Source organism: Colossoma macropomum, unplaced genomic scaffold, assembly GCF_904425465.1.
Source record: "Colossoma macropomum unplaced genomic scaffold, Colossoma_macropomum, whole genome shotgun sequence".
In the NCBI taxonomy this organism is placed as follows: Eukaryota; Metazoa; Chordata; class Actinopteri; order Characiformes; family Serrasalmidae; genus Colossoma; species Colossoma macropomum.
Genome location: NW_023494792.1, coordinates 61,698,536 through 61,726,427, shown reverse-complemented (window position 1 = coordinate 61,726,427; position 27,892 = coordinate 61,698,536). Strand labels below are relative to the sequence as shown.

The following is a 27,892-nucleotide window of genomic DNA, read 5'->3' as shown; positions in this document are numbered from 1 at the left end:
GAGGTTTGAACTCTGCAGTTATTGATCTGCAGAGCGTTGGTGACTTTTATGCTCTGTGCTCCTCAGAACTCAGAGACCCGCTCTGTAACTTTACGTGGTCTGACACTTCGTGGCTGAGTTGCTGTGGTTCCTAAACACTTCCACATTTCAATAATACACTCAGAGCTGATCGTGGAAAATCAAGAAGGGAAGAAATTTCATGATCTGACCACAATCTAATTCAGTGAGCTCTTTAGACCCATTCTTTCACTAATGTGTGTAAAGGCTGACTGCATGGCTAGCTGCTTGATTTTATACACCTGAGGCAGTGAAACTGAATTAAACACCTGAATTCAGTCCCAATACTTTTGTCCACATGGTGTATGTTTCACAATCCACTTGATATGTCATAACATGCAGACTGTGGCTGAATTAGGGTGTTGATTTGACTCATTTAGGACATCCTGGACATGATTACATCATTGACCTTAATACTTCAGAGTGCGTGCCTCGGCTTAAATAGGGTGCTTGTTTTCCACTTCTAACAGAGTCAAAACTCTTCTATTGTGGCTCTGTTTTATAGGCAAATCTCTTTTTGTTTGCAGTGCTGTTCTGTAGCATTCTGAGAAAAGCTTGCGGCACTGTAAAAAAAAGCCAAAGCCTTCATTTATTCAATGTCCATTAAGTACAAGTTATTCATTTTGCAGGAGATCTTTCTGAGAAGATTAGATACAAGATAAACAACTTAAGAGCAGAAAGTTGAAGTGAAAAGCAGGAGTTTCCAAAAGCTACAGAGAAAATGAGGCTCCTAACAACCACCTGGAAGACCTGGTAGACACCAAAACTGCCCCCACCAGATAAACAGCACTGAAAGCTTTCATCTCTGAGAGAGAGGAGAAAATCAAGCTGCTTCAGATCTGAAAACATCCACAGGTGTTTCTGTCCATCCTTCCACTGTGAGAAGACGACTCAGCGCTGTGGGTCTGAAAGGATGTGTAGCTGATCAAGAAGAGCCTCACTGAGAAAAGGAGACGGACACATCAAACAAAGAAGCTGAACAATGGACTGACCACCCCAGAGTCCAGACCTCAACACCACTGAATGTGTTTGATTACTTCAGAAAATGATCAACCAGCTTCTAAGACTGAACTTTGGAGGTGTGTCTACAGATTCTTTGAGGAACTGAAAGTGAGTCTCCTGAACAGAATGGAAGCTGGAATAAAGGTAAAGAGTGACTCACTGACTCTCACAGCTGAGAGTAGATTTAGCTGTTGAGGCTTCTGTGTGATTTTCTGTTGAATATATTAAATAAATTTAAATAAATAAAGGGTGGTCTTGGGCATCTGCACAGTACCGTACTTCTTTTCTGAGGAGATTTCACCAAGTCAGGTCTAAAATCTTGAATATAGCTTTAAACTCTAAGGCAAATCAAAACATTGTGATAATTTGTGACTTATGAGGTTATTAGCTGATACTTACGGCTGCTTAGACCAACACAGATTTCCCCTAACAATAAAAATCTTCCTTAAAATAGTGTTCAGACGCTCTGGCTTGTGGTTGCGTCTGCACCCAAAGGTGGAACAAAACTGAAACCAAAACGGTGCATAGGGTGTTTGGATGATATTTTAATAATTTGTGGATACATTTGTTTAAAACATAAACCATGCTGGTAGTAAAATATGTTCTAAACAACACCAATTAATGTAAAACGATGTATCAAAGTGAAGCCAATTGGAATATGAAAACAGGGAGCACTCTCCATAGAAAAATAGAAAAAAAAATATGCTTTAAATATGTCTATGAGATCATTTTACCAAATCTATCAAACTAGCTTTGCTTGTGTAAGCAGCAGGACAGCAACACGTGGATCTGTGACTCATTAAATGCTATGCCAGCTTTCTTCATCTGTTTGTAAGTGACCAAAAATGTCCTCATGAAATGAATGAAAAGGTTAAAATAGTTTTGGAGTTAAAATAAATCGATCAAAAATTCAAAGAACTGTGTTGGATACATTTAGAAACAACCCCAGCTGCAGATTTAGACATCACAATAAAACCCAAAATAGTAAAATCTGTTCTAAAATCTCTTTTGGGGAATAATCCATCACAATTATCCGGTGAACTTATCATGTTTGGCATTTCACCGACTTAAAAATGAAGAACACCGCATTTCTTTTATGGCTACAAACGACGTCATGTCTCTAAAGTAAACATGCCGTTTTCGAAAATTACCCCTGAGGTGCTGCATGAACCCTCTGTGTGGGACATGATGGCGTGACTGCATAGTGAAAATCGATGCTACATGTGAATTTTGTGTTCTGGAGCTGAATGGAAACCTCTGGTTCCAGCGCTCACACAAGCAAGTGTAGTTTGTTGGCTAAGAGCCGTCGCGTGGAGGAAGTGCTCCTCTTTCAGAAGGGTGGAGAGCTCGAGTCCTTGGCCAGGGAGGAGACGTACGCTTGATAGATCGTGTCGAGGAAAGATGCGTCGTTCTGTGCAAAGAAACACAAAGACAAACCGCAACAGATTACAGTCAAGCATTAAAGTCTTACATGTAAAGACGTAGGAGATCTCAAAGGAAAGTGTTTCAGAAGCCACATCAAAATAGAGGCTTCTGATTATTTTGCTTAATGCTGTAATCACGATATTTCATCAGCCAATTTACGTATAAAATAGTTTTATTGCACTTTAGTATTTTAAATGAACAGAAAACTCCTTTTTGGTGGCCAATGCAAAAAGCATTTTCAAGAGCAATTAAAATAACTGACTGGGGGCTGAAAATAACCGATAATATCATCCAACACAATTTTTTTTATTTTTGAATATAATATATATTTATCTTACATTTTAATGTTCTGCTCTAATGTTTTAGTTAAACAATGCTTTACTAACAGAAATGGTTATTAGTTCTCAATTGTCACATATTTTGAACTCAAACAAACAGGAAATAATATAAATATCACAGCACTGGGTGTGGAGCTGTCCAGAATCCTTGTTGCTTTGGTTTCTGTTTATCACCTCTTATTATTAATTTATTTTCTTCATAAAAACAGCTTTGTTGTTTTATAAATGCATGTCCCATGCTAAGGATGTGGTTTGGATGCATTTTGTTAATTTTGTTATTTTGTTCAGTTGAAACAGGACTCACTATTTGCTGAATGCTTGATGTTAATGTGCATGTAAACCTGGCAAAACTCCAGTTAGCAGGCTAGCCTTTTAGCATCCACATTGCTTTTGCTGCTGTTATACTTTCAACAGAAAAGCAGGACAAAAAGACTTCAGGAAAAAAACTGAACGCCTGCACTGATTAGCGTCGCGCTGAGTGATGGGAGGAGATGGGGGCCATCCTGCCCACCCAGAGAGCGAGGCCAATAGTGTTCTCTTGGACTCCCGGCCACGGACGGCTGCAGCATCACCAGGGATCGAACCCGCGATCTGATGACAGGGTCAACGCTTAGACGGTTGCGCCACTCGGGAGCCCAAATACTGCCAGATATTTGAACTGCCTCCCAGGTGTTAACATCAACATGGGATGTCGGCGTTCATGAACTGAAATAACTCATTTAACAACCGGTCCAAAACCTGAAAGTGACAACGAGACAGTGAAGTGATGAGAAGGGATTGTCTGCAGCAGGCAAACTAATCTGAGCTGCACGCCGATGACTGGTCAAGCTCGCAACCCAGATGTTAAGAAGAGCCATTTTGTCTTTGCAACAAAAATCAAACCACCTTAAAAGCCACAACATTTTATGTCCACTTTACCATCTTGGCTGTAAACATGTCTCAGTATGTGCTAATAGTGTACTAGTGTAGGCTAACAAATTTAATATTAAATGATAACACAGACTCACTTTGCTCTGCTTTAATCTTTAGCTCAGCTATAGCCGCTTTTCTCGCATCTCTATCAGGAAAGTTTTCAGCAAAAGTAGAATTTCTTGTAAAATGTCTCTAAACGTTCGACTTTTTACGAGGCTTAAGTCAGCTTCTCATTCGCCAGATTCTTGTTCGAATTTTCCCATTCCACCTTAAATGGTGCCTGAGGTGCCGGAATGTAACTACTGCACCATTTAAGGTGGAACGGGAGAATTCGAACAAGAAGCTGGCGAATGTGAAGCGACTTCAGCTTTGTGACTTTTTCAGTGTTTGACAGTTTCTTGTAGCAGATTAAACTTATATATTTAAGCCTGTAAATTCAAATCAGTCCATTCGTCTCCTAATTATCAATGTTTGTCTTAAATCTCTCTCTTTGCCGTTTCGTTAGCTACTAGCTAGGCGAGATTGTTGTCAGTGTTGCTATGGTGACCAGCAGTCTGCGCTGATCTTCAGGGTTAAAGGGTGAATCAGCAGTTCTACATTAACTCCAGAGTTTAAGACCATTTATTGTTAAACTGTGTTGAACGATCAGCAGAGCTTTATTTTACTGTAAAGGAGGATTATTTTATTTTTACCTAATAATCTGATTCTGCTGCGGAGCCACAACAGGGCAGTATAAGAGCTGCATGTGGCTCTCATGTTGCCGACTCCTGGTATCTTACCCTAAGATATTATTGGTTAGTACAACTTTCTCCCAGTCATTTGAACATAATGACGCAACCAAACATCAGGCGGCATTTAGGGGCCGCAAAAATCGGTACACTTCCATCACGGATCACGGAGAAACAAGAATTTTGTGTTTGGAATTTTATGACGCAATGGATTGTGCTTGAAATGACCAAAGACGTGAACTAACAAGATAACAAAACATCCATTTTTATTCAGGTTGACTTTAAGATGTCTGTTCATGACTGACCCTGATGAGATGCAGCAGTATGGCCTGCAGCTGAGAGCGGCTGAGAACTCGTGGCTCCTCCGGCTCCGTCCGGGGCCCCTTAGCCTGAGAGAACACGCTGGGCGACAGCAGCAGTGTGGGCGCTACTGTGGCTGGGATTCGCTGCGGCGAGTTTACCTGAAAGGGAGAAAAATAATATGTCTGAGAGAGAAATGTGTTTTCATTTAAACTTAACTCTTCCTACTTTCCTATTCCCATTAATGCTAACCAATCAGTGCTCAGCAGCAGTAATGCTAGAATCCAACTGCACAAAACATGTTTGTTGTAGAAAAACAGACACATACTGGCAGGTTTTCTTTGACTTTTTAAAAATATTATACATCCTTCTACTTTCTGCTTTAAATAAATAGCTAGAAACATGTTGAATTTTGACTCCGAGGTGCCCCTAGTGTTTTGCATTGTTGTTTTTTGCTAAAATAAGTGGCCAGACAGGCCCTTAAACTGGCTCAAGTCATCAGCTTAAGCCCAAACATTAAATAGATCCCATATGTCAAACACAATACCCGCAGGCCAGAGGCACAATCCGATCTGGCCCTCAAAATTATTTTGATTTTCTATTAATATTTGCCCATTTCACATTTCACAGTCCCCTCCACTCCCAACAACCACCTATGGGACAGCGGTTTTCTACCCAATTGCAAATGTCAAATCACCAAACACACCAGTTTTGTTTCAGCTGCAGTTCAACGAACATAAACACTATAAACACTCAGCAGCTCAGAAACGGATTAATAATTAATGAACTTGCAGGAAGGAAAAGATGTCAGGTGTTGAGATCAAGCACACAGGTAGTTTTAAAAGACCTACATCATGGGTTCATTTAACCTCTTATTCTCCAGGGTATATTTTGGTTTTTCCATCTGAATTTACATGACCAAATCGAAAGGCAAATTATTCAGTAACTGCATGAAATGAACATAAATTTTTATTTTATTTATTTATTTTTGGTAAAAGCTCCCCTCAAATTGACAGAACGTGTCTATACTTTGCTGTTGATGTTCTGAAATATAAATCTCTCTGGCCCTCGGTTTGGTTGAGATTTTTTAATATGGCCTTTTTCGTGGTTGAGTTTGACACCCCTGAAACATGAAATACCTTTGCAGGTTCTGTGGTGTTCTGGCTGGTGGGCAGGCTGTGCTGTAGAGGGGCCTTGTGGAAGCTGGGTGCCAGGCTTGGCCGGGAGTGCTCCTGCCCTCCACTCTGCTCCTGCTGCACCAGCTGCAGCTTCTGGAGAAGCTCATGGGGGGAGACCACGCCCAGCCCCACGCTGGTGCTAGAGCCAGTGGCTGGTGGAGCAACAGTGGGCACCATCACTTTTGAAGGGCTGTAGAAGAGGAGCTGGCCCTGGGCTGAGGCCGGAGCTTTCGGCGGGCTCTCGCTGAACGCCGCTGCCTCTAATCCCACCAGCTGAGGGATGAGAGGAGGAGGAGGAATGGAGGTGTAGGCGACTGTGTGGGAGGATTGAGGGGGGTTCTGGAGGAGTCTCTGTATGGGATCAGGTCGGCTCTGTGCGGGCCCGTTTTCGCACAGTCTGTTTTCGGGAGACTCCGAGACGGGCTGCAGCGGTACCACCGGCCCTCGAGGGCCGCTCATCAGCTTCTGGATGGCCGGGCAATGCTGGTTAGGGCTGCTGGATACCACAGCGCCCCCTGCTGTTGGAGACGGGTCATTGTAGGACAGGGAGCGGACCACAGCTGGCCGCCCTGAAACCGCTTTGCATGCACCAGAGCTGGGCTGTGGGGAGACAGAGTTGGCTCTGGCCTGACCTCCGAACAGAGCTGCGATTGAGAGATGCTTGGACTCCGTCTCTCCATCCTGAAGGAGACGCATATGCAAAGAGGGGAGAGCAGAAAGTGAATAAAGTACTGGGTGAAAGTGACTACACTGGTAAAAAATCAACGTTCCTGGATCATTAAGAATTGTCACTACCGAAACACATTTTCTGCACAGCTGTACACACATAAATCATCATATTTTTATTATAACAAGTACTTTTTATACTTAAGTATTTACCATAATAAAATTATGCTGATTTTATGTGTGTACAGCTGTTCGAAGCTGTGTTTACTAGTCATGTACTGAGTGTGTTTTTGAGTTCTGCTCAAAATAAGCTAAAACTGTCATTACCGAAACATCTGGTAAAATTTGGGTAGTGTTATGATTGTTTAGACAAAATGAAATGTTCAATTATTAATTTTATTAAAATAAATATAATTAAGGTATAAATCCACTCAAAGCAAATAAATTTTAGTCTAAAGTCCAGGATCAGTCCTAAACATATTTTCAACTCTGAACTAATTTGGTAGAACCATCCATTCAATGTTAAAAAAAATGTTTATGTTTCTTTGATGCATAGCGATGCGGACGTGAACGATTCTGAACCGATTCATTCAACGTCAAAAATCGATTTTCTAAATATTTAATTTATAACGTAATATTGACGGAACGCAAAAGGCGGAACTGGAAGTGGGTAAGTGCAGCGCCCGGACAGTCTGTGGCGGCACATAACAAAAACACTACTGGATGAGTGAGAAATCCGACCGGCTCCCTCTGCATTAAAGCCAGGTTAGATCAGGAGTCACAGCACAAATGATAAGAAGAGCCATTTTGCCTTTCAACGAAGTCAAACCACCTTGGGAGCCACAACATTTAATGTCCAGTATGTCTCAGTATGTATTAATGTCCGAGTATAGACTAAACAATATAAACGAGAGCGCAGATTTACTTCGCTCTATTTTAAGCTTCAGCTATAGCCGCTTTCCTCCCATCTCCGCCAGGAGACTTTTCTTCAAAACTAGAAGAGTTTCTTGTAAAATGTCTCAGCGTCCGGCTGTTTTACGAGGCTGAAGTCGCTTCTCATTCTCGTTCTAATTTTCCCGTTCCACCTTAAATTCTGCCTTAGGCGCCGAATGTAACTGCTGCACCATTTAAGGTGGAACGGGAAAATACGAAAGAGAAGCGAGTTCATTTTCGCAACTTTTTAGAGAAAGACGGTCTCTCAGCAGATTTAACCAACCGCGCTGCTTATAAATGCGAATAAGTCTCCAAATGTTCGTCTTAATCTGTTTCTTCGTTCGCTACTGGCGAGGCCAGACCTCGGGGCTGCGTGACCTGCTGTCTGCTGTCTGTCCTCAGTCGTTGAGAACCAGGGCTTTCGCGCTATGCTGCACACTTTGGAGCCGAGATTCAGCGTCCAGTCTCGAAAATACCCATTTGAGCAAAAAATCGGATTTGAGCAACGAGGCTTGTCATGTAAACATAGCTATAGTGTTTTCAAGTCATCCCAGTTACTAACTAAAGGCTACATCATTTTTTTCTTGCTTAGCACTTATAATAGTGGGTGGCTTTGAAGCATTTAATTGTTTTTTCATTAGAAAAACAATATAAAAAATACAAAAACAATACGTCTCATTTCCTTGAGAAACTGAGAGCACCACAAACGCAGCTGTATCTATATTAATCTTTGCCAAATCATTACTGTAATCCAATCTTGAGCATGCAAACGCATGTTTAATTACACTTTCTCTCACGATATTAAAACTCATGCAGGTGAATACGAGTTTAACTGTCGGTGAATAAAAGGTTCTGCTGTGTTTTTTTAATTTGCTGCAGAGATGAAAGTACCTGCTGGTTGTGGCTCTGACTCTGCCTCCCGAAGTCCTGTACCGCTGTCTGCTGTCTCTCTTTTGGTTTGAGTGGAATGGGTTTGATCAGGTTGGGGTTGTCGTAGATCGACCCTCCACTGCCAATTTCCTTAGGCTCAGAGCTAAGCTTACCCTGAGGATACATACACGTACATAAACATATAAAAATGCATAGTAATTACAGTGATTATATCAAACAGCGGTGATGAGAACAAAGAGTTTCTGCAAAAACTGTAGAGAATTGATGTAAATATAACAGGGAAAATGAAGAATTGTGTTTACAATTTAAAATATATAAGCTACAGTGCACCAGTGAGCTCGGCCTGGGCAATATCTAATCAAAATTTCTTTTAAAAATTGTGATTATCAATTATATCGCCTAAAATACACAGCCTGCTGCAGCTTTGACCTACTTCCTATGCAATTTTTTAAGTGTACATGCTTTTTTTAACCATAACAGTTTTAATGAAATTTTAATAAAACTACATATGACAGAATATACTATATATATATATATATATATATATATATATATTTATATACATATATATCATTAAACTCTTTTTCCCTTTTAAACTTATATTTTAGTTAAAATGATTAATGCCACCTTAAATGGAGCAAAACCTGTTACTCTGTTCAAAAACCACATCTAAAATGGTTAAAAACGGATGTAGAGCGTTTTGGAATGAAACCCGTCACATATTCCTGATGTGTAAGCCTGTGAAACCTTCAAGCGAGTTGATTTCTTAATTGTTTTAATTTTGCCATTACAACAGTGCCCTCTGGTGGTGGCAGACCACTCGAGCGCACGCATGCACACGTGTCTGAGTGTGTGTGCTACCTTGTCGTACTCGTCGCGTGCCTTGGTGAGCATCTGCAGAATGTCCACTCCTTTCCCCTCTTTGGACTCCAGCCTTTGTGGAGACACCCAGCCGCTAGTCTGAGTCTGAGTGTGCAGCTGCTGCTCCTGCCTGGTCAGACTGAACACACACAGCACAGACAGGACAGAGAGCCCAACAAGAAAAGTACACTCTTAAAAAGGATGGTTCAAAGGTTCTTTAGTAAAGAAAGTGGTCCTGAATAAAACCATGGACATTCAAAGAACCCTTTGCATGCTTAAATAAGACAAGACAGTCCTCTATTAGTCCTCCAATGGGGGAAATTCACCGTGCAGCAAAGGGACAACAAGGTACTCAAGAAATAAGTAACAAGAAGAGAATTACCAACAAACAAGGTAATTTACCTTGCTAATTACTTAACACTGTTACAGTTTGTTACCTCATTACTGTACAGACGATAAACAGGGTGATTCAAAAAGATTCAACTAATTTCAAAATGATTTATTTCTCTTGTAAATCGTTACAGATCAATGCAGTGAACTGTAAATGGTTTAAATGAGCATAAAGTTTATTATGTAATTCTACAAGGTCTCAGTTTGAACCTCCTCCAGCTGTACAGATAACATCAACACCATAGTCAGATTCATCCCATACTGGATTGAGCGTGTCGGGTGTCGCTGCACTCTCGGCTCTTTCAGTGCGATTTCGGAGATCATCCAGTGTTGTGGAACCAACGCCGAACGCTCTGAGCTGTTGGAGCTTCACTGCCCACGAAAATCACACTGCACAGTTATGACGGATTCACTCTTATTGAAGTGGAGAACGCAGAACGCGTTCTGCTCAGGGGTCTCATCTCCTCTCAGACTGAAGGGAGCCATCTTCCACTGACAGTCAGAAACTCTACGACCCCCTCTTTCAATTGGATTGTGATTGGTTTCCCGGCGCCTCACGGTTGTAAAAATATGGCGCTTCGAAAACGGATAAATCTTTTTGAATCACACTGTATTTCGCTGTTGTCGGATCAAAACCTCATATCTCCAAAATGCTAACTTTACAGGAGAAGGTAAAAACATACTCTACTTTCAATGCAAGTCAATGGAACCAGACAAGTCATTTTGGGTCATTTCTGTTGGTCCACTCTTCATGGAATTTACACACTGTAAACAGGACCATGGGTACTTTCGATTTACGTCAAAAACTGAAAAATGACAAAAATGGAGATACAAGGTTTTGTTCCGACAGCCGCGAAAATAAACTCTATCCTTCGCAAAATTAACAATATAAAGATTATTAATACACTAACACACATTATCTAAGCCGCTTATCCTTCTGGGTTGCGGGGGGGAGCTGGAGCCTATCCCAGCAGTCACTGGGCAGAAGGCAGGAAACACCCTGGACGGGTAGCCAGTCCACATTATAAATAGAAAAGCAAAAATGGTGCTTTGCACTGTTCTTTAGACTGATGGAGAATGTACTGTATACGGTTCTATATCGAACCTTTTTTAAAGTGGTTCTATATAGCACCAAAAAGGTTCTGCTATTGCTCTACATCCTTTTGTGTTATGGCAATGTAAGAGCACCTTTTTGGTGCTAAACGGAACCATTTTTAAAATGTTTTTTTTGCTTTTTTTAAGTGTGTAGTAAAGATGTGCCTTTGTTGTTTATCAGCTAAAATGTGATCTTTTCCAAGTGTGCCAATAACTCACTGGTGCCACAGGAACATTACAGACCGACAGCACACAGTGGAACGCGGTGAGCTCCTCTGTAGACATACTTACTTTTTTGTCAGTTCTGCGATGCGCTGGCAGTCTGCCTTATCGTAGAACCAGATCCCGTAGATGGACACTGTGGAAAGAGGGTGACATTCGAATAAATCATAAATAAAAAGTGCAAACACAAACATATTAACCTACAGTTACAGACTGTAGTCCATCTGTTTCTCTGCATACTTCGTTACCCTGTTCTTCAACTGGTCAGGACCCCCACAGGACCCCCACAGAGCCCCCACAGAGCAGGTACTATTTGGGTGGTAAATCACTCTCAGCACTGCAGTAACTGACGTGGTGGTGGTGTGTTAGTGTATGTTGTGCTGGTGCGAGTGGATCAAACACAGCAGTTTTCAATAGCCATTTTATTTACTATCCAAAACCACCAGTGAACCCACACGTGTCTTCTGAGTTTGATATGAAATGCTGATGATAACAGTGATAAATCTGAAAAAATATTTCTTTGGGGACTATTTTGCCTCAAAACGCCCTGCTTGTATCCCTCCACCATGAATGGATTAAAATACATTTAAAGCTAAAACTTTATCACAAAACTATCATAAAACAGTGTCTCAGTCATCAGGCAGTGAATTCATAACCACTTCATGTAGTAACTTTCTGTGAGGGAGCTTTTAGAGGTGGACGTCTGGTTCCTATCACCACCACTGTGAACAGTTCTGCCTCGGCAAGTTTCTTTAGAACAGAGCGTTTCACACCAAACCACTCTGAACGACTCTGTTTACATCTCAACCACTGAATTATGCAGAAAAATCAGTGGAATTCTCCTTTAAGACTTTCAATGGCATGAGACACTGAGGTCCTGGAGCACACAGAAAGCAAGTTAATCCATTTTAACTTCAGCAATAAATGGTCCATCATGGTTAAAAATAAAAACGTAACACAAAAACTCTCACGTTTCTATGACGAGAATTCTTCCATTAATCTCAGCCGAATTGGGTCAGACCAAATGTTTAACTCATCAGTTAGTATTGAAAATATCAGTACTCAAGTAATCTTACTTACGTTTTTAAAAAGGCCAGACAATGAAAAATGACCTTAACTAAACCGCACTGGATTTCAAACTTAACTGAACTGTACTGCCTTTTAAACTTAACTGAACTGCACTGGATTTTAAACTGAACTGCACTGGATTTTAAACTGAACCGCACCGCATTGGATTTCAAACTTAACTGAACCGCACTGGATGTCAAACCTAACTGAACCGCACTGGAGTTCAAACTTAACTGAACCACACTGGACTTCAAACTTAACGGCACCGCACTGGAGTTCAAACCTACCTCAACTGCACTGCACTGGATTTTAAACACAACTTGTAACGTACTGAAAATACTTCACAAGGAAAAGAAAACCAAGGAATACTTCTTTAAAAAATATATCAAAACAATCTGTGTTAAACAAAAATACATACAAACAAGCGCGTCAATCAGGCTCTGCAGGAAAATGACTGTAGGAAAATTTTAAATATGCTTTTCATCATGCAAACTGCCAACTAATAACTGTAATAACTGCCAATTAATTAGAAGATAAATCATAATGAGCCCTGTTCTGGCAGGATTACATGTACATGGGGTTCTGGGGTAATTTCCTCTTTTACAGGAGCTCCTCTGTGATTTTATTGCTGTCCGGATCAACGTGTCCTTGTTTTTCTCCTTCCTCTCCTGAGAAAATTACAGGCTGAATTATCTCCTGTTTCTCATCAAACTCAGCGGGTGTGCGATTTTAGTCCCGTCTGGATACAAATCTCAGTGATTTTGGTGGATTTTACAGGCAGATGTCGCGTCACAACTTTAAAAAATTATTTATTTGTTTGTTTGTTTGTTTGTTTGACATGCCCTGATAAAGTATTCCAATCCAAATAGGGATAATTTTTACTCTTTTTTTAATCAAGTAATCATGAGAGCCCTAATTTACGTAATGAACACAATATTTCACACTTCTCGCGTTCTCCTGATGATGATGGGGCCAATGCTTAGACGGTTGCGCCACTCAGGAGCCAAGTGTTCGTTATCGTTATACACACACACACACACACAAACACACACACACACACACACACACAAACACACACACACCGCTGTCGGAGGAAAACCTCGTATCTCCATTTTTGTTTCGTTTTTCAGTTTTTGATATAACTTAAAAATGCCTGTTGCTCTTTACATTGTGTGTAAATTTCATGGAGGATGGGCAAACAGATTCATTACTTGGACAAAATTCTGGTTCCATTGACTTACATTAAAAGTAAAGTAGGTTTTTTCCTTCTCCTGGAAAGTTACCATTTTGGAGATACAAGGTTTTCTTCTGACAACAGTGATTATACACACACACACACACACACACACAATAAATAAATAAATTACACACACACACACATATATATATATGACCAAATTTGGTAGAAAATTGAAAAAAAAAAACACACAAAAAAAACAAAAACAAAAGAAAACAACAAAAAATTCTGTAATATGTACAGAAAAGATCTGGCTTACCAAACACGCGTTAACAACGTTAGCCTCGCAGCTCCAGTTCTAAACCAAAAAAGGGCTCCAAACATGTCCTGGCTGATTAACTACCTTTGATATTTTGTCCAATGCTGTGTAAAAAGCCTCATCTGCAGGCCACTCACCCTCCTGGTGATACTGGTGCTGCACACCTGCCTCACAACACACTGAGCTCTTCTCATATTCATACTAACAGATCATTATCATAGGATTCTAACAGTAGACACTGATGCTCATGGATTTAGCTCTCATGTTCACTGTGATTCACTCCAAACAGCAGCAACTGTTTTTCGTCTATTTCACACTGTTACTCTGACAAGACTCTAACAGCAGTCACTGGTTATCAGTGATGAATCTAAATACTTCTGTCCAGTGTTTGTTCCTCGATATTCAATGTTGTATATGAATTGTATGATTGCTGTCCTGTGTGGTCCAGAGGAGGATGGGTTCCTCTCTTGAGTCTTGGTTCTTATGAAGGTTTCTTCTTCTTGCTGTTAGGGAGTTTTTTATGCCACTGTGATGATTGGCAATGCTCGTTGGGGCTTGGACCCGGATATTCTTTGAAGCTGCTGTGTGACAGTGCCTGCTGTAAAAACTCTACATATTTTGCTGCTGTCGGAACAAAACCTCGTATCTCCATTTTTGTTGTTTTTCAGTTTTTGACATAATTAAAAAGTACCTGTTGCTCTTTACATTGTATGTAAATGTCATGATGAATGGACCAAAAGAAACGGCCCAAAATGACATGGAAAAAAGTCTGGTTCCATTGACTTACATTAAAAGTCAAGTATGTTTTTCCTTCTCCTGTAAAGTTATGATTCTGGAAATACAAGGTTTTGGTCCGACAGCAGCAATAAATACATCTTCCTTTAAAATCGATGTCCGTTGAGTTCTGGTTCCTCTCAAGGTGTCTTTCTCTTGCTGTTAGGGTGTGTTTTTTTTCTGTAAAGCTGCTTTGTGACAACGTTTGCTGTAAAAAAAAAAACGCTATTATATATGTCGCTACTGTCAAAACAATCTTGAATCTCAATTTTCGCCATTTTTCAGTTTTTTTGTCATCATTAAAACATACCTGTTGCCGTTAACATTGTATAGAAATGTCATGATGAACGGAACAATATAAACGGCCCAAAATGACTTGGGGGAGAAAAAAGTAAAGTATGTTTTAAAAGTAAAGTCTGTTTTTTCTTCTCCTATAAACTTATAAGGTTTTGTTCCTGCAGCACCAGTAAATTCATCTTCCTTTAAAATCGATATCCGTTATAATTCCCTCTACTAAGGTTCTCCTCACAAGAATTTGGCTTTGTGTGATAATTTAGCCAACTTAAAAACTGGGCTGGGCTGAGTGCAGTAGTCATGGTACCACATGCCTCACGTGACCAAAGTGTGGGCACAGCGCTGACAGCTAGACGAGGACCACTTCCCCTCACCTCCACTAATCCAGCGGCCCAAACGGGGGCAGAAGGAGATACCAGACCCCCAAAATCAGAGCACAGAGAGATAAAGGGTGGAGAGAGGAATAAATAGAGGGAGAGAGGAGAGAAGGCCGTCCTGCAAGGAGGAACAGACTGTGTAGAAGTTTGTATGGTGCTGCTGTAGCTCCCTCCACGATTCTTGGCTTGCTGTGCCACTGCACGGGTCAGAGCTTGGGAAAGAACCCAAACAAAGTACTGATCCCTGGGAAAGAACATTTACAGCTGGGTGAGAGAGAGAGAGAGAGAGAGAGAGAGAGAGAGAGAGGCTGAGAGACTTGACTGGTGGACAAGGTGCCATAAAAAGAGCGAACTTGGTGGAGCAAGGGGACAAAGAGGAGGAGACGAAAGTACGGAAACACACCCAGAAGCTCTTCACGTGGCAAAACAACAGCACATCCTCGGGAACTCTGAAGACCATACCCCACGGGACGAGGGCAGGGATCACGGGAACTTAGGATCCCATGACACGCCGCACACTCTTCTCGGTAGAACAGGGTTTCTTCGTCTGAACATCTGTCTCGAGGACAGGGATAATGCTACGCAGGCTTTTCCAGCGGAGACTGAAGCATGAGCGCTTGCAGGAGGAGCCAGAGGTGCGATACAAAGGCAAACTCATCTCCGAGAAAGAGCTGGGCTACACATACATACGGCCAGGAGGTAAGAGATCGCGCACAAACGCAGACGCTCAAGCACAAACCATAATTAAACCACGGAGGAGTGTTTGTATTAAGGAACAGAAGACACTCTCCAGCTCCGCGAGTGTGTAATGGATGGCCATACGACCGCTCCACTGGCGCGCTTTCAGTACCAAAGTCAAACAGGAGCCCGTGAGAGAATACGGGCCCGTTTACATTCGTGGTTCGGTTCCTTTGGTCCAGATGAAAGCAGAATGGCACACAGTTGCATTTTAGTTCTGGTTCACTTACTGTTCACACCGATGTATCTGACCAAACCAGAAGACGTAAACAAAAGTCATACAGAGCAAAAAAAAAAAAGGGATTATAACTCAAATGACATCTAAAACCTTTAGCCCGTTTTGGGTTCACATTATAAACGAAAAGAATCCATTTATTTCCTAAAAAGGTTCCACTTATTTGGTGAGACATGAATCGTGATACGCAATATGAATCACAATTTAGTTTTTCTAAGATTTAGGGTTCGAATGGCAGCGTTTACACTTGTTCTAACACGCAGAGCAATCAGGATTCATTCAAATCGGATTAAACCTGGTGTGAACGCGCCCCAAAACGAAATCTGAATTAGTTAGCAGGTCCTGTACTGCCCGTTTGCTTACATAGGCGAAAAATATTAGAAATAGGGACGTCTACCAAATATTTTGAATCATTATTATCAAGTCTTTACCAAATGTTTAACTTGGCAGTCGTTATTGAAAATATTAGTACTCAAGTATTCTTATTTAATGTAACTAAAGTTTTTAAAAAGGCCAGACAATGAAAAATAAACTTAACTAAACTGCTTTAAATACTTTACAAGAAAAAGATTTTTTGTTTTTTACGTTGATGATGAAATTAACTGAACTGCTTGACCTCAAAGACTCTACACACTCCAAAAATGATCTCTTAGCAAGAGGAAACATCTTAAAAGTAGTCAATATCTCTAATACTTCTTATTTAGAAAACGTTATAAGAATGACTAAGATTATATAACTTATTTCTAAACCTTTTAACTTGTTTTAAATAATTTTATCCAGTGAAAGTGTCTTATGTCATTGGCAGACCATTTTAATTGTTATTAAAAATAATACAAAATTTTCATATGTCAAGAAATAATGCTTAAAACAAGTAAAACAATCTGCCAATTGAATAAGACACTTTCATGAAAGATGAAATAATATTCTTACAACAGTTTCATATTGAGAAACGTTACATATATTAACTACATTTAAGATCTTTTCTCTTGCTAAGACATCATATTTGCAGTGCAGGTAGATAAAGATAACAAATGAAGGTAAATCTGAAGTGTTTATTTATAAGTGTCCACCTTTGTTTACTGAAATCACCACATTCACGCTGAGGCTTTGTCTTAGCGAGCTCTACTACTATTGATCCATAAATATTTACCCAAACACAGCCAGACGCATCATCTTCTGACTGCGACTTCTACACCGGCTCCGGCGTTCCCGGTGCGTCTGCGCCCACTTCTCTTTAACGTCAGCTCAGCTATTCCCAGAATGAGCTCCAGCTACCTATCATGCCTTTAAGAGTGTGTAAGCATGTGTGAGTGTCTGTATTTACTCTGGTTCGGCGCGGAGCTCCGTTATCTTATCAGGGCTCACTGATTGGGTCGGTAACGCTGGCGGTGCACTCACAGCGAGCGCTCAGCATGGGCCCTCTGCCACACACATACCGCTGCACCATAAAAGGAGCTGTGGCTCCGGGGCCACTCGCACAGCCCCGCTGCTCTGCCAGCTCTCTCCCAGAACATACTTACATACTTTCACTCAGGAGCGCTTCCACTTCCTACCCATTAACTCCCACAGCACACATAAACCCCCGCTCTGTGGAAACTTTCCATACTAGCCCTGGGAGACAGACGGGGGTCCTTTAAAACTGAAACGAAGCCTTTAAAAAGACTACACACACTTAAAAAGATGGTTCTTCAAGGGTTCTTTAGTAAAGGTAGTAGTTCTATTCAGAACAATGAACACAATCCTATTACATGAACCTAAAGGGTTCTTAGCATGGAGAAATTCTTCAGAGTGAAGGAGAATGTGCTGTATATGGCTCTATATAGCACCAAAAAGGTGTCAAGCTCGTAACAATAGAACCCTTTTTGGCCTTACATAGAACCCTTTTCAAAAAACATTCTACGTAGAACTGTATAAAACGCATTCTCCATCAAACTGAAGAACATTCAAGCACATAATAGTTCCACACTCTTAAAAAAAGATGATTCTTCAAGGGTTCTTTAGTAAAGGGAGTGGTTCTACATAGAACCATGAACACTCAAAGAACCATTTGCATGCTTAAAGGGTTCTTTGCATGGTGAAATGGTTTTTCAGATTGATGGAGAATGTGCTGTATATGGCTCTATATAGCACCAAAAAGGTGTCAAGCTCGTAACAATAGAACCCTTTTTGGCCTTACTTAGAACCCTTTTCAAAAAACGGTCTTCATAGAAACGTAAACTACACGTTCTCCATCAATTTCTAGAACCATTTCACCACGCAAAGAACGATTTAAGCAGGAATAGTTCTACATTTTTAAAAAAGATGGTTCTTCAAGGGTTCTTTAATAAAGGGAGTGGTTCTATTCAGAACAATGAACACTGAAACCTATTACATGTTCAAAGGGTTCTTTGCATGGTGAAACTGTTCTTCAGATTGATGGAGAATGTGCTGTATATGGGTCTACACAGAACAACAAAGGTGTCAAGCTCGTAAGAGTAGAACCTTTTTCGAAAAACGTTTTACATAGAAACGTATACAACGCATTCTCCATCAATCTTTAGAACCATTTCACTATGTAAAGAACCATTTAAGAATATAATAGTTCTACACTCTTAAAAAAAGATGGTTCTGCAATGTTTTAGTAAAGGAAACGGATCTATTTAGAACCATGAACACCCAAACCATTTGCATGCTTAAATGGTTCCTTGCATGGTGGAATACTTCTTTAGATTGATGGAGAATGTTCTGCATATGAGTCTATATAGCATCAAAAAGGTGTCAAGCTCGTAACAATAGAACCCTTTTTGGTGTTACAGAGAACCCTTTTCAAAAAACATTCTACATAGAACTGTATACAACACATTCTCCATCAATCTGAAGAACTATTTAAGCATGTAGTAGTTCCACGCTCTTAAAAAAGACAGTTCTTCGAGGGTTCTTTAGTAAAGGTGGTGGTTCTACATAGAACCATGAACACTCAGACCATTTGCATGCTTAAAGCGTTCCTTGCATGGTGAAATGGTTCCTCATATTGATGGGGAATGTGCTGTATATGGGTCTATATAGCAGCAAAAAGATATCAAGGTTGTAACAATAGCAGAACCATTTTTTGGTGCTGTATAGAACCCTTTTCAAAAAGGTTCTATATAGAAGCACGTACAACACATTCCCCATCAATCCGAAGAACCATCTCACCATGCAAAGACTGCTTTTAAACTATATAGAACCACTCTTTACCAAAAACCCTTCATGCTTAAATAAAAAAAAAGGTTCCTCAGTGTTCTTTAGTTGTATATAGAACTCTGCATGTAAAATGGTTCTTTGCATGGTGAAATGTCTTTAGATTGACTGAGAATGTGTTGTACATGGTTCTATATAGCACTGAAAGGGTTCTTTTATTGTTACGATGTCAAGCTTGCACACAATAGAAGAACCATTTTTGGTGCTACACAGAACCCTTTTCAAAAAGGTAGAAAACCACACGTCTCCATCAATCTGAAGAACGATTTCACCATGCAAAGAAACCTTTAAGCATTCTTTGCGTGTTCATGGTTCTACATAGAACCACTGTCTTTACTAAAGAACCCTTGAAGAATCATCTTTTTTTAAACGTGTAGAACTTTTACATGCTTAAATGGTTCTTTGCATGGTGAAATCGTTCTTCAGATTGATGGAAAATGTGTTGTATATGGTTCTATACAGAACCTCTTTGAAATGGTTCTGTTCTTTTATTGTTATGATGTTAAGCTTGTAACAATAGAAGAATCCTTTTTGGTGCTACAACTATAACTTTCCATCAATCCAAAGAACAATTTCACCATGTAAATAACCTTTTAAGCACGTGACAGTTCTATGTAGAACTTATGGTTCTAAACAGAACCATTACCTGTACTTTACCTGTATCTTTTTTAAGAGTGCAGATAAAAATACTGCAGGGAAGTTCTATAAAAACACTCGCAGGCACTCACAGCGGGCGTTCCGGTAGAGCAGAAAGGGGTCCTGGAGCTGGAAGTCTAGGTCCTTGGTGATGGGTTCTGTCAGGTTGTCCATACTGAGACGGTTCATGATGGTGAAGCCGTGTTTGGGAGAAGCGAGCCTGAAAACCAAGAACACAAAACGATCACGCCGCCGCCTGACGAGACCTGAGGTTCACAGTTAGAGGTCTGACTCACATGAAACACTGGGTGCTCAGAACAGTCAGCAGTGACAGATCCGGTTCTGTTATTAGCTGTTAGGGTTGTGTGGTATCTAGACCTGACACAATTATTACACAATCGCCTAACAGGGCTGGGTGATACGGCAAAAACATATCATGATACTTCTAGACATTTTCACAATACACGATTTGAATACTAAAGTGTTCTTTAGATTGATGGAGAATGTGTTGTATATGGTTCTACATACACCGATCAGGCATAACATTATGACCACCTCCTTGTTTCTACGCTCATTGTCCATTTTATCAGCTCCACTTACTGTATAGGTGCACTTTGTAGTTCTACAGTTACAGACTGTAGTCCATCTGTTTCTCTGGTACTTTGTTAGCCCCCTTTTACCCTGTTCTTCAGTGGTCAGGACCCCCATGGACCCTCACAGAGCAGGTACTATTTGGGTGGTGGATCATTCTCAGCACTGCAGTAACACTGACGTGGTGGTGTGTTAGTGTGTGTTGCGCTGGTCTGAGTGGATCAGACACAGCAGTGCTGCTGGAGTTTTTTTTAAACACTGTGTCCACTCACTGTCCACCCTATTAGACACTCCTACCTTTTCGGTCCACCTTGTAGATGTAAAGTCAGAGACGATAGCTCATCTGCTGCTGCACAGTTTGTGTCGGTCATCCTCTAGTCCTTCATCAGTGGTCACAGGACGCTGCCCACAGGACGCTATTGGCTGGATATTTTTGGTTGGTGGACTATTCTCAGTCCAGCAGTGACACTGAGGTGTTTAAAAACTCCAGCAGCTCTGCTGTGTCTGATCCACTCAGACCAGCACAACACACAATAACACACCACCACTTCAGTGTTACTGCAGTGTTGAGAATGATCCACCACCCAAATAGTACCTGCTCTGTGGGGGTCCATGGGGGTCCTGACCACTGAAGAACAGGGTAAAAGGGGGCTAACAAAGTATCAGAGAAACAGATGGACTACAGTCTGTAACTGTAGAACTACAAAGTGCACCTATATAGTAAGTGGAGCTGATAAAATGGACAATGAGCGCAGGAACAAGGAGGTGGTCAGAATGTTATGCCTGACCGGTGTACGTGTTCGTGTGAAATTCCACTTTTTCCCCTTTGATTAAACCCTTAGCGGCTGCGACGTGGTATTTTAGGGCTTTATTTTGCTGCATGGAAGCGTCGCCCACAAGCCCAGAGGTATTTAGAGAGTTCAGGAAGACGATTTATTTAACTGCACTTCTAAAGCCGCCGTACTGAGGACATGTTTAATAACAACACCGAAATAGATGAGACGGTCAGCTCCAAAAGCTGCTACACATACCTGAGCTGTGCTACTGCTTCCACTATCTTTCACAGATCATATATCACGCTGTGGACTGAATTTTTTCCCTTCTCCACACTTAAAGGGGAACTCCACCCATTTGTTAAAATTCAAGAGGTTTGGTGTGGAACACCTCATTCCAGAGAAACTTACTGAGTCAGAAATGTTCACAGTGGTGGTGATAGGAACCAGAGGTCCACCTCTACATGAAATGGTTATGAATTCACAGCCTGAGACGATTTTGGTCCTAAAAAGCATTTTTTACAATTTATTCATGGTGGAAGGATACATGCAGGGTGTTATGAGGCAAAATAGCCCCCCAAAAAAACGTTTATTCAGATTTTCTACTATTTTCCATCATAGGCATTCCATATAAAACTCAGAAGGCACGTGTAAGTTCACTGGATAGTAAATAAAATGGTTATATTCATCTTCTTTGCAATGAAACGTGTCATATTATACCACTAAAAGGGTCATATTTAAAAATCTCAACAAATCTGTGCTTTTATTTTATTTTTACTTAATATTTTGCCACAACCCCAACTGGCCACTGTTTATTCAAAATATGCCAAAACTGCAAAAAATAGGCACTGAGTACTTGAATAATTCAAAAATTATTTTAAATTAAAAAGCAAAATGTTGTATATAAAACAATAGACTGCAGATCACTATCCAACCTCTTTAATGTTCCCAATGTACAGTAGGTTTTTTTAAACGACCTATTCACCTAGCATCTTTTTTATGTGGTGCTGTCCCATAGATCATTGTTGGAGAGGGGGTGGGAGCACACATTGGCCCAATCCCATTTCTTATTTTTACCCCTACCCCTTGTTTTCGAGTGTCACCCTAACCCCTTGGAACTGAGTTACAGGGTAGTGGTTGAAATCTTCCCTCTGAAATGGGACCCTCAAATAAAAAGAGCATCACTTCATTAACAGCTACCAGCGCTGCTCTGTAGGCGACCCTGCCAGTCTGCAGTGACAGCAGAGGAGGGTAAAGTTCAGCTCCTCACTGCTGGGCTTTAGTTACATTTAGGGAATCACAGGCCTTCAAAGAGGGGGGCAATTATTTATTATCACCCACCCCTAATTCTTCAGTGATATGAAGCTGAAGTCAGATATTCACCAGATTCTTGCTTTGAATTTTACCGTTCCACCTTAAATGGAGCAGCAGTTACATTCTGGCACTTCAGGCGTCAGAACTGCTGGACTATTTAAGGTGGAACGGGAAAGTTAGCTAACTAGCTACCGAGACATTAGCATGCTATTAGTGATATGCTATGAATATGCATGTTATGAGGAAAACGACCATAATACACTGAAACAACATTAAAAATAATACAGTGATTATCGTGATTTTTAACGGAGAAAATTCTCACATTTGTGGGTTTCTTTGGTCTCTTGTTCTCCATCTTGCTGGTTTTTCTCTTTTTTCTCATAACTCTCTGTTTGGAGTCTCTGAAAAACCTCTGTTTGGAGGGTCATGTAGCCCCAACACTTCACCCTCCCCCTCTATCTCAACAACAATCGGGACACCCTACCCCTAGACGTGATCGCGCAAAATCGAGGGGCAAGGGCTGAGTGGTAGGGGCGAGGGGTGAAATGGGACTGGGCCATTATGTTGCAGTGCATGGTGGGAACTGTAGTGCAGCTCATGGGAAAATGGGCTAATGGTAACAGAAAATTTAAATAATTTTGCAGGCTGTATAGGATTGTGCTACAGGCCTGACCTGCCTGACTTGTGTTTGACACATGGATTCTTAAAGAATCTGTTAGATCTCAATGACTGAACTATGCAGAAATTTTGAAAATTCTTCCAGCTTTCCCATGACGTTGGTTGATGCTTATCTGTACATAAAGCTTTGAGGAATCTGCAGGGTCGTCTTCTCATTCTTAGCTCGTTGCCGTCTGGTCTTTGTGCGTCTGACCCTGATGAGAGTTTTACCAACAACACGTTCCAAAAAAGTTGGGACGGGGGCAACAAAACTGTTGAGCAGCTGAAATCCTGTATCAAACCAGAATGGAAAACATTTCACTTTCTAAACTACAGCAGTGTCTCCTCAGTTGCCAAACACTTACAGAGTGCTGTTAAAAGAGGAGGTGATGAAACACAGTGGTAAACAGGCCCCCCAACTTTTTTGGAACATGTTGTTGGCAACAAATTCAAAATGGCCAAATATTTAAAAAAATTAAATAAAATTTCTCAGTTTCAACATTTGATTTGTTGTCTTTGCAGTTTTCCTAATATTTAGTAGTATTATTTTCCTAATATTTAGTAGCAGTATTTAATATCATTGCATTCTATTTTTATTTGCATTCTGCACAGCGTCCCACAGTGGTAAACATGCCCCCGTCTCAACTCTTTTGGAATGTGCTGCTGCCATCAAATTCGAAATGGGCATTATTCCCTAACTGAAAGGGACGCTCCACCCAAAATGGAACTCTCCGCTACTACATCTGTTGTAAACATTTATACTCGCTTCCTACAGCATGACTGCAATAGTGTCTAAAGCGCAAGAAAAACTCCCTTCTGAGGAAATTTCTTGAAAGCAGCAAGAACTTTCAAAAAACTCCATGGGCGGATAACTGAGGGCAGGCTGTTTCCACTGGCTAGCTAATCACTGGGGGCAGATTCTTAGTAGTTGCATGATGTTTTGCAGAATGCATGCTGGGTATTAAGCCTATTTCACACCAGATGCGATGTTAAAACTTAATCCGGAACCACTCCGCAACGCTCGTTATTTCACACTGGACGCGACACACGTGGCTGCTGTTTGTGTTGCGTTTTCAAGTAATATAATCCTTTATATATCCTTTTATTATTCATATAAACTTTATGTAGATGACATAAAGAGATCAACAATAAAATCCTGACTAGCTGCCGTGACCATTGCTGGCTTTCTGACCAGGTGATGTAGCTCCATCCTCGGGTTTCAGTCACGTGATTTTTCTGTTGCGGCTCCATAAAGTCAATAAAACAGGCTGTGATCCTTATACAGTTTCCCCTGAATCCCTGCCCCACTTAAACTGGTGGAAAGCGACCAAATTTGTGTTTTCCTGACATTTATATGTATCTCATACTCAGCCCCTCTCCCTATTCTGGAGAGTCTGAAAGCATTTAAAAGCACAGAAGCCCACCGGCTCTTCATGTCAGGGTGAGTAAAGGATCCCATGGTGTTGAATAAAGAGGAGAAACAACTGTCATCATAGGAGGGTAACGACATCAGCTAATTGACACAAATGTGAACAAGGGAGATGAACAGTCGTCCCCCTAACGGAGCTCCAGACAGCCGGTATAACTTTACTCTCTGTTTCTGGAGATTTAAATGACGTTTGAATGGAGAAACATAAGCGTTAAATATCAGACTGAATGTCGTGGGTCGGAAAACGATGTCGTGTTTCGACAGACGTGATTCTGTAAGTTTGCTAGTGCAGTTAGTTCAGAGTTCAGCTCCAGTCCTGAAACCCCTGCACTGCATAACTGTGGTTTCCTGATTAAAATACCTGATATTATTAGCTAATTAATCCCTTCTTGAGCTGAACGAGGTGAACAGCAGAAACACTAAACTATACAGTGCAGGGGCTCCAAGCCTGGAGTTAAACACTGAATTAAAGGTCTGTGTGTCTCTCGGCTTCTGTTGCGTCTTACAGGTGAATCATTCACAAAGCACAGCTAACTGAAGGCATCGCGCTGAGCAGTCACTCCCTGATTCGGTCCTCGGAATGGTGGCGACTATACAGTGTGACGTCACGTGAAACGTGAGAATATGAGGAGGAGGAGATGCCTGTGTGTTCACATCATTAATCTACTCAAGGGATTTCAGTCAACCTGTCAAAGAGTTAAAACTAGGTTTGTTAATTAGTTTATTAGCCTAGATTGAATATTATAGCACTGACATTGCATTTCTTTATCATTTCTGCATAAAAAACTGCGGCATGTCGTATGCGGCACGTGTCAGAAACAGAAACAGAAATTTTTGCGCTTTTGCATTACAGCCACAGTGCTGAGTGAAGCGTATGGCCGGTGTTAAAGACTACGCTGATTAATATAGGAGCGTATTGGGTGCGGCACTCCGTGGCATGTCATGCATGTGACAGAAGACTACACAACACAACACACGACATTTAGGCCCAGTCCCATTTCACCCCTCGCCCCTACCACTCAGCCCTTAGCCCTCTGTTTTGCCTGTTCACGTCTAGGGGTAGGGTGTCCTGATTCTTGGTGAGATAGAGGGGGAGGGTGAAGTGTTGGGGCCGCATGACCCTCCAAACGGAGGTTTTTCAGAGACTCCAAACAGAAAGTTATGAGAAAAAAAGAAAAACTGGCAAGATGGAGAACAAGAGACCAAAGAAACCCACAAATGTGAGAATTTTCTTGGTTAAAAATCACGATAATCACTGTATTATCTTAGTTTAATGTCGTTTCAGTGTATTATGGTCCTTTTCTTCATAATAAGCATTAAAAAAATGCTAACAGATGCTATGTCTCTGTAGCTAGCTAGTTAGCTAACTTTCCCGTTCCACCTTAAATAGTCCAGCAGTTCTGATGCCTGAAGCAATGGAATGTAACTGCTTCACCATTTAAGGTGGAACGGGAAAATTCGAACAAGAATCTGGTGAATATCTGACTTCAGCTTCGTATCACTGAAGAATTAGGGGTGGGTGATAATAAATAATTGCCCCCCTCTTTGAAGTCATATGATTTCCTAAATGTAACTAAAGCCCAGCAGTGAGGAGCTGAACTTTACCCTCCTCTGCTGTCACTGCAGACTGGCAGGGACGCCTACTGCTCTGCGCCTACTGCGCTGGTAGCTGTTAATGAAATCCAAGGGGTTAGGGTGACACTCGAAAACAAGGGGTAGGGGTAAAAATAAGAAATGGGACTGGGCCTAAGAGCAAGTTTTCATTCACTTTCATTTTCAGCCAGAGCTGTGGAGACTTAAGTTCACCACAGTATCAAGTCTTACCTCGTATACACAAACAAAGTGCCCTCAACGTCCGTCTTTTCCTGCAAAACAGAACGAGCGGTCAGTGAATTTGGATTTGAAACACCACAAAGCTCTGTTTATTTCATTCCTCCCCACAAAGCTGTAAATCTACTTCATACTGCCTTTAAAGGGGAATTCCACCAATTTTTTTTTTTAGAGTTTCTGTATAGTTAAGAAGTTGTAAACAGTCATTCAGAGTGGTTTGGTATTAAAAGCTCTGTTCTAGAGAAACTTGCTGAGTCAGAATTGTTCACAGTGGTGGTGATAGGAACCAGACGTCCACCTCTAAAAGCTCCCTCACAGAAAGTTACTACATGAAATGGTTATGAATTCACTGCCTGATGACTGAGACACTGTTTTACGATAGTTTGGAGATAATGTTTCTGAATCACTCTGTTTACACCTCAAACACTGACTTATGTAGAAATTTTGAAAAAAAGGACAACTCCACCAATGTTTCAAAATTTCTAAATAAATTCAGTCCTTGAGATGTAATCAGAGAGATTCAGAGAGGGTTTGGTGTGAAATGGTTCAGATGTCTTTACAGTGACTACAACACAAATATAGACATTTTATTTACCATCCAAAACCACCAGTGAACCTACACGAGTCTTCTGAGTTTTACACATAATGTTGATGATGGAAAATAGCAGGACATCTTAAAAAGTATTTTGCCTTACAACATCCTGCATCCAGAATTTTATAACTAAAACAGTGTCTCAGTCATCAGGCAGTGAATTCATAACCATTTCATGTAGTAACTTTCTGTGAGGGAGCTTTTAGAGGTGGACGTCTGGTTCCTATCACCACCACTGTGAACAATCCTGACTCGGGAGGTTTTCCTAAAACGGAGCGTTGTACAGCAAACCACTCTGAACGACTCTGTTTACATCTTAACCGTTTAATTATGCAGCAATTTTGAAAAATGGGTGGAGTTCTCCTTTAAGTTAGCAGTCAGACTCACCCACTCGTTGGTTTCGTTGTTGAAGGTGTAAAGGGCTACTTGGCTCGCTACGTCCACAATGTTGTTGATATAAGGGTCCTGCCTCTGCAGAGCGGCCAGACTGATGTCCAGCCCTTTGGTGGGCAGACAGGTGACCCCTCCAGACGCGGTCATAGCTTCTTAGGGGTTTGTTAGTCAGTCGGTTTGTTTGTTTTAGGAACTTTTAGGAGCGCTGAGCTCCGCTTAGCCGCTCAGCTAAGCGCAGTGAAATCCCTCTACAGCGGCTTCGCTCTCTCCGCCGGGAAACAGAGAGAAGAGCTTCCACTCCGCTTTCGGGCCTCGGCGGAAAATAGTGCTGAGGAACCTTAGAGACGGTTTACAAAAGAATTCAGCTGTTCAAATCGATATAAAACCAATAAACCGCTTTATTTCATCTAACAACGACATCTCGGCTCGAACTTCTCCTTCTTCGTCGGGTGAAAAGGTGGTGGTAAGCAGACTGGCG

General features: G+C 41.1%; 1 protein-coding gene across 1 annotated transcript; it reads right to left on the bottom strand.

The window, feature by feature from the left end:
- Positions 1–1,584: 1,584 nt before the first annotated feature.
- dcp1b (decapping mRNA 1B) lies at positions 1,585–27,892 on the bottom strand. The gene is made up of 9 exons (XM_036577756.1): positions 27,409–27,892; positions 26,424–26,464; positions 19,928–20,055; positions 11,068–11,134; positions 9,292–9,430; positions 8,431–8,583; positions 5,902–6,621; positions 4,768–4,923; positions 1,585–2,470 (listed from the first exon to the last, which is right to left on the bottom strand). The coding sequence occupies exons 1-9, from the start codon at positions 27,559–27,561 to the stop codon at positions 2,390–2,392; spliced, it is 1,638 nt and encodes a 545-aa protein (XP_036433649.1). The 5' UTR covers positions 27,562–27,892; the 3' UTR covers positions 1,585–2,389.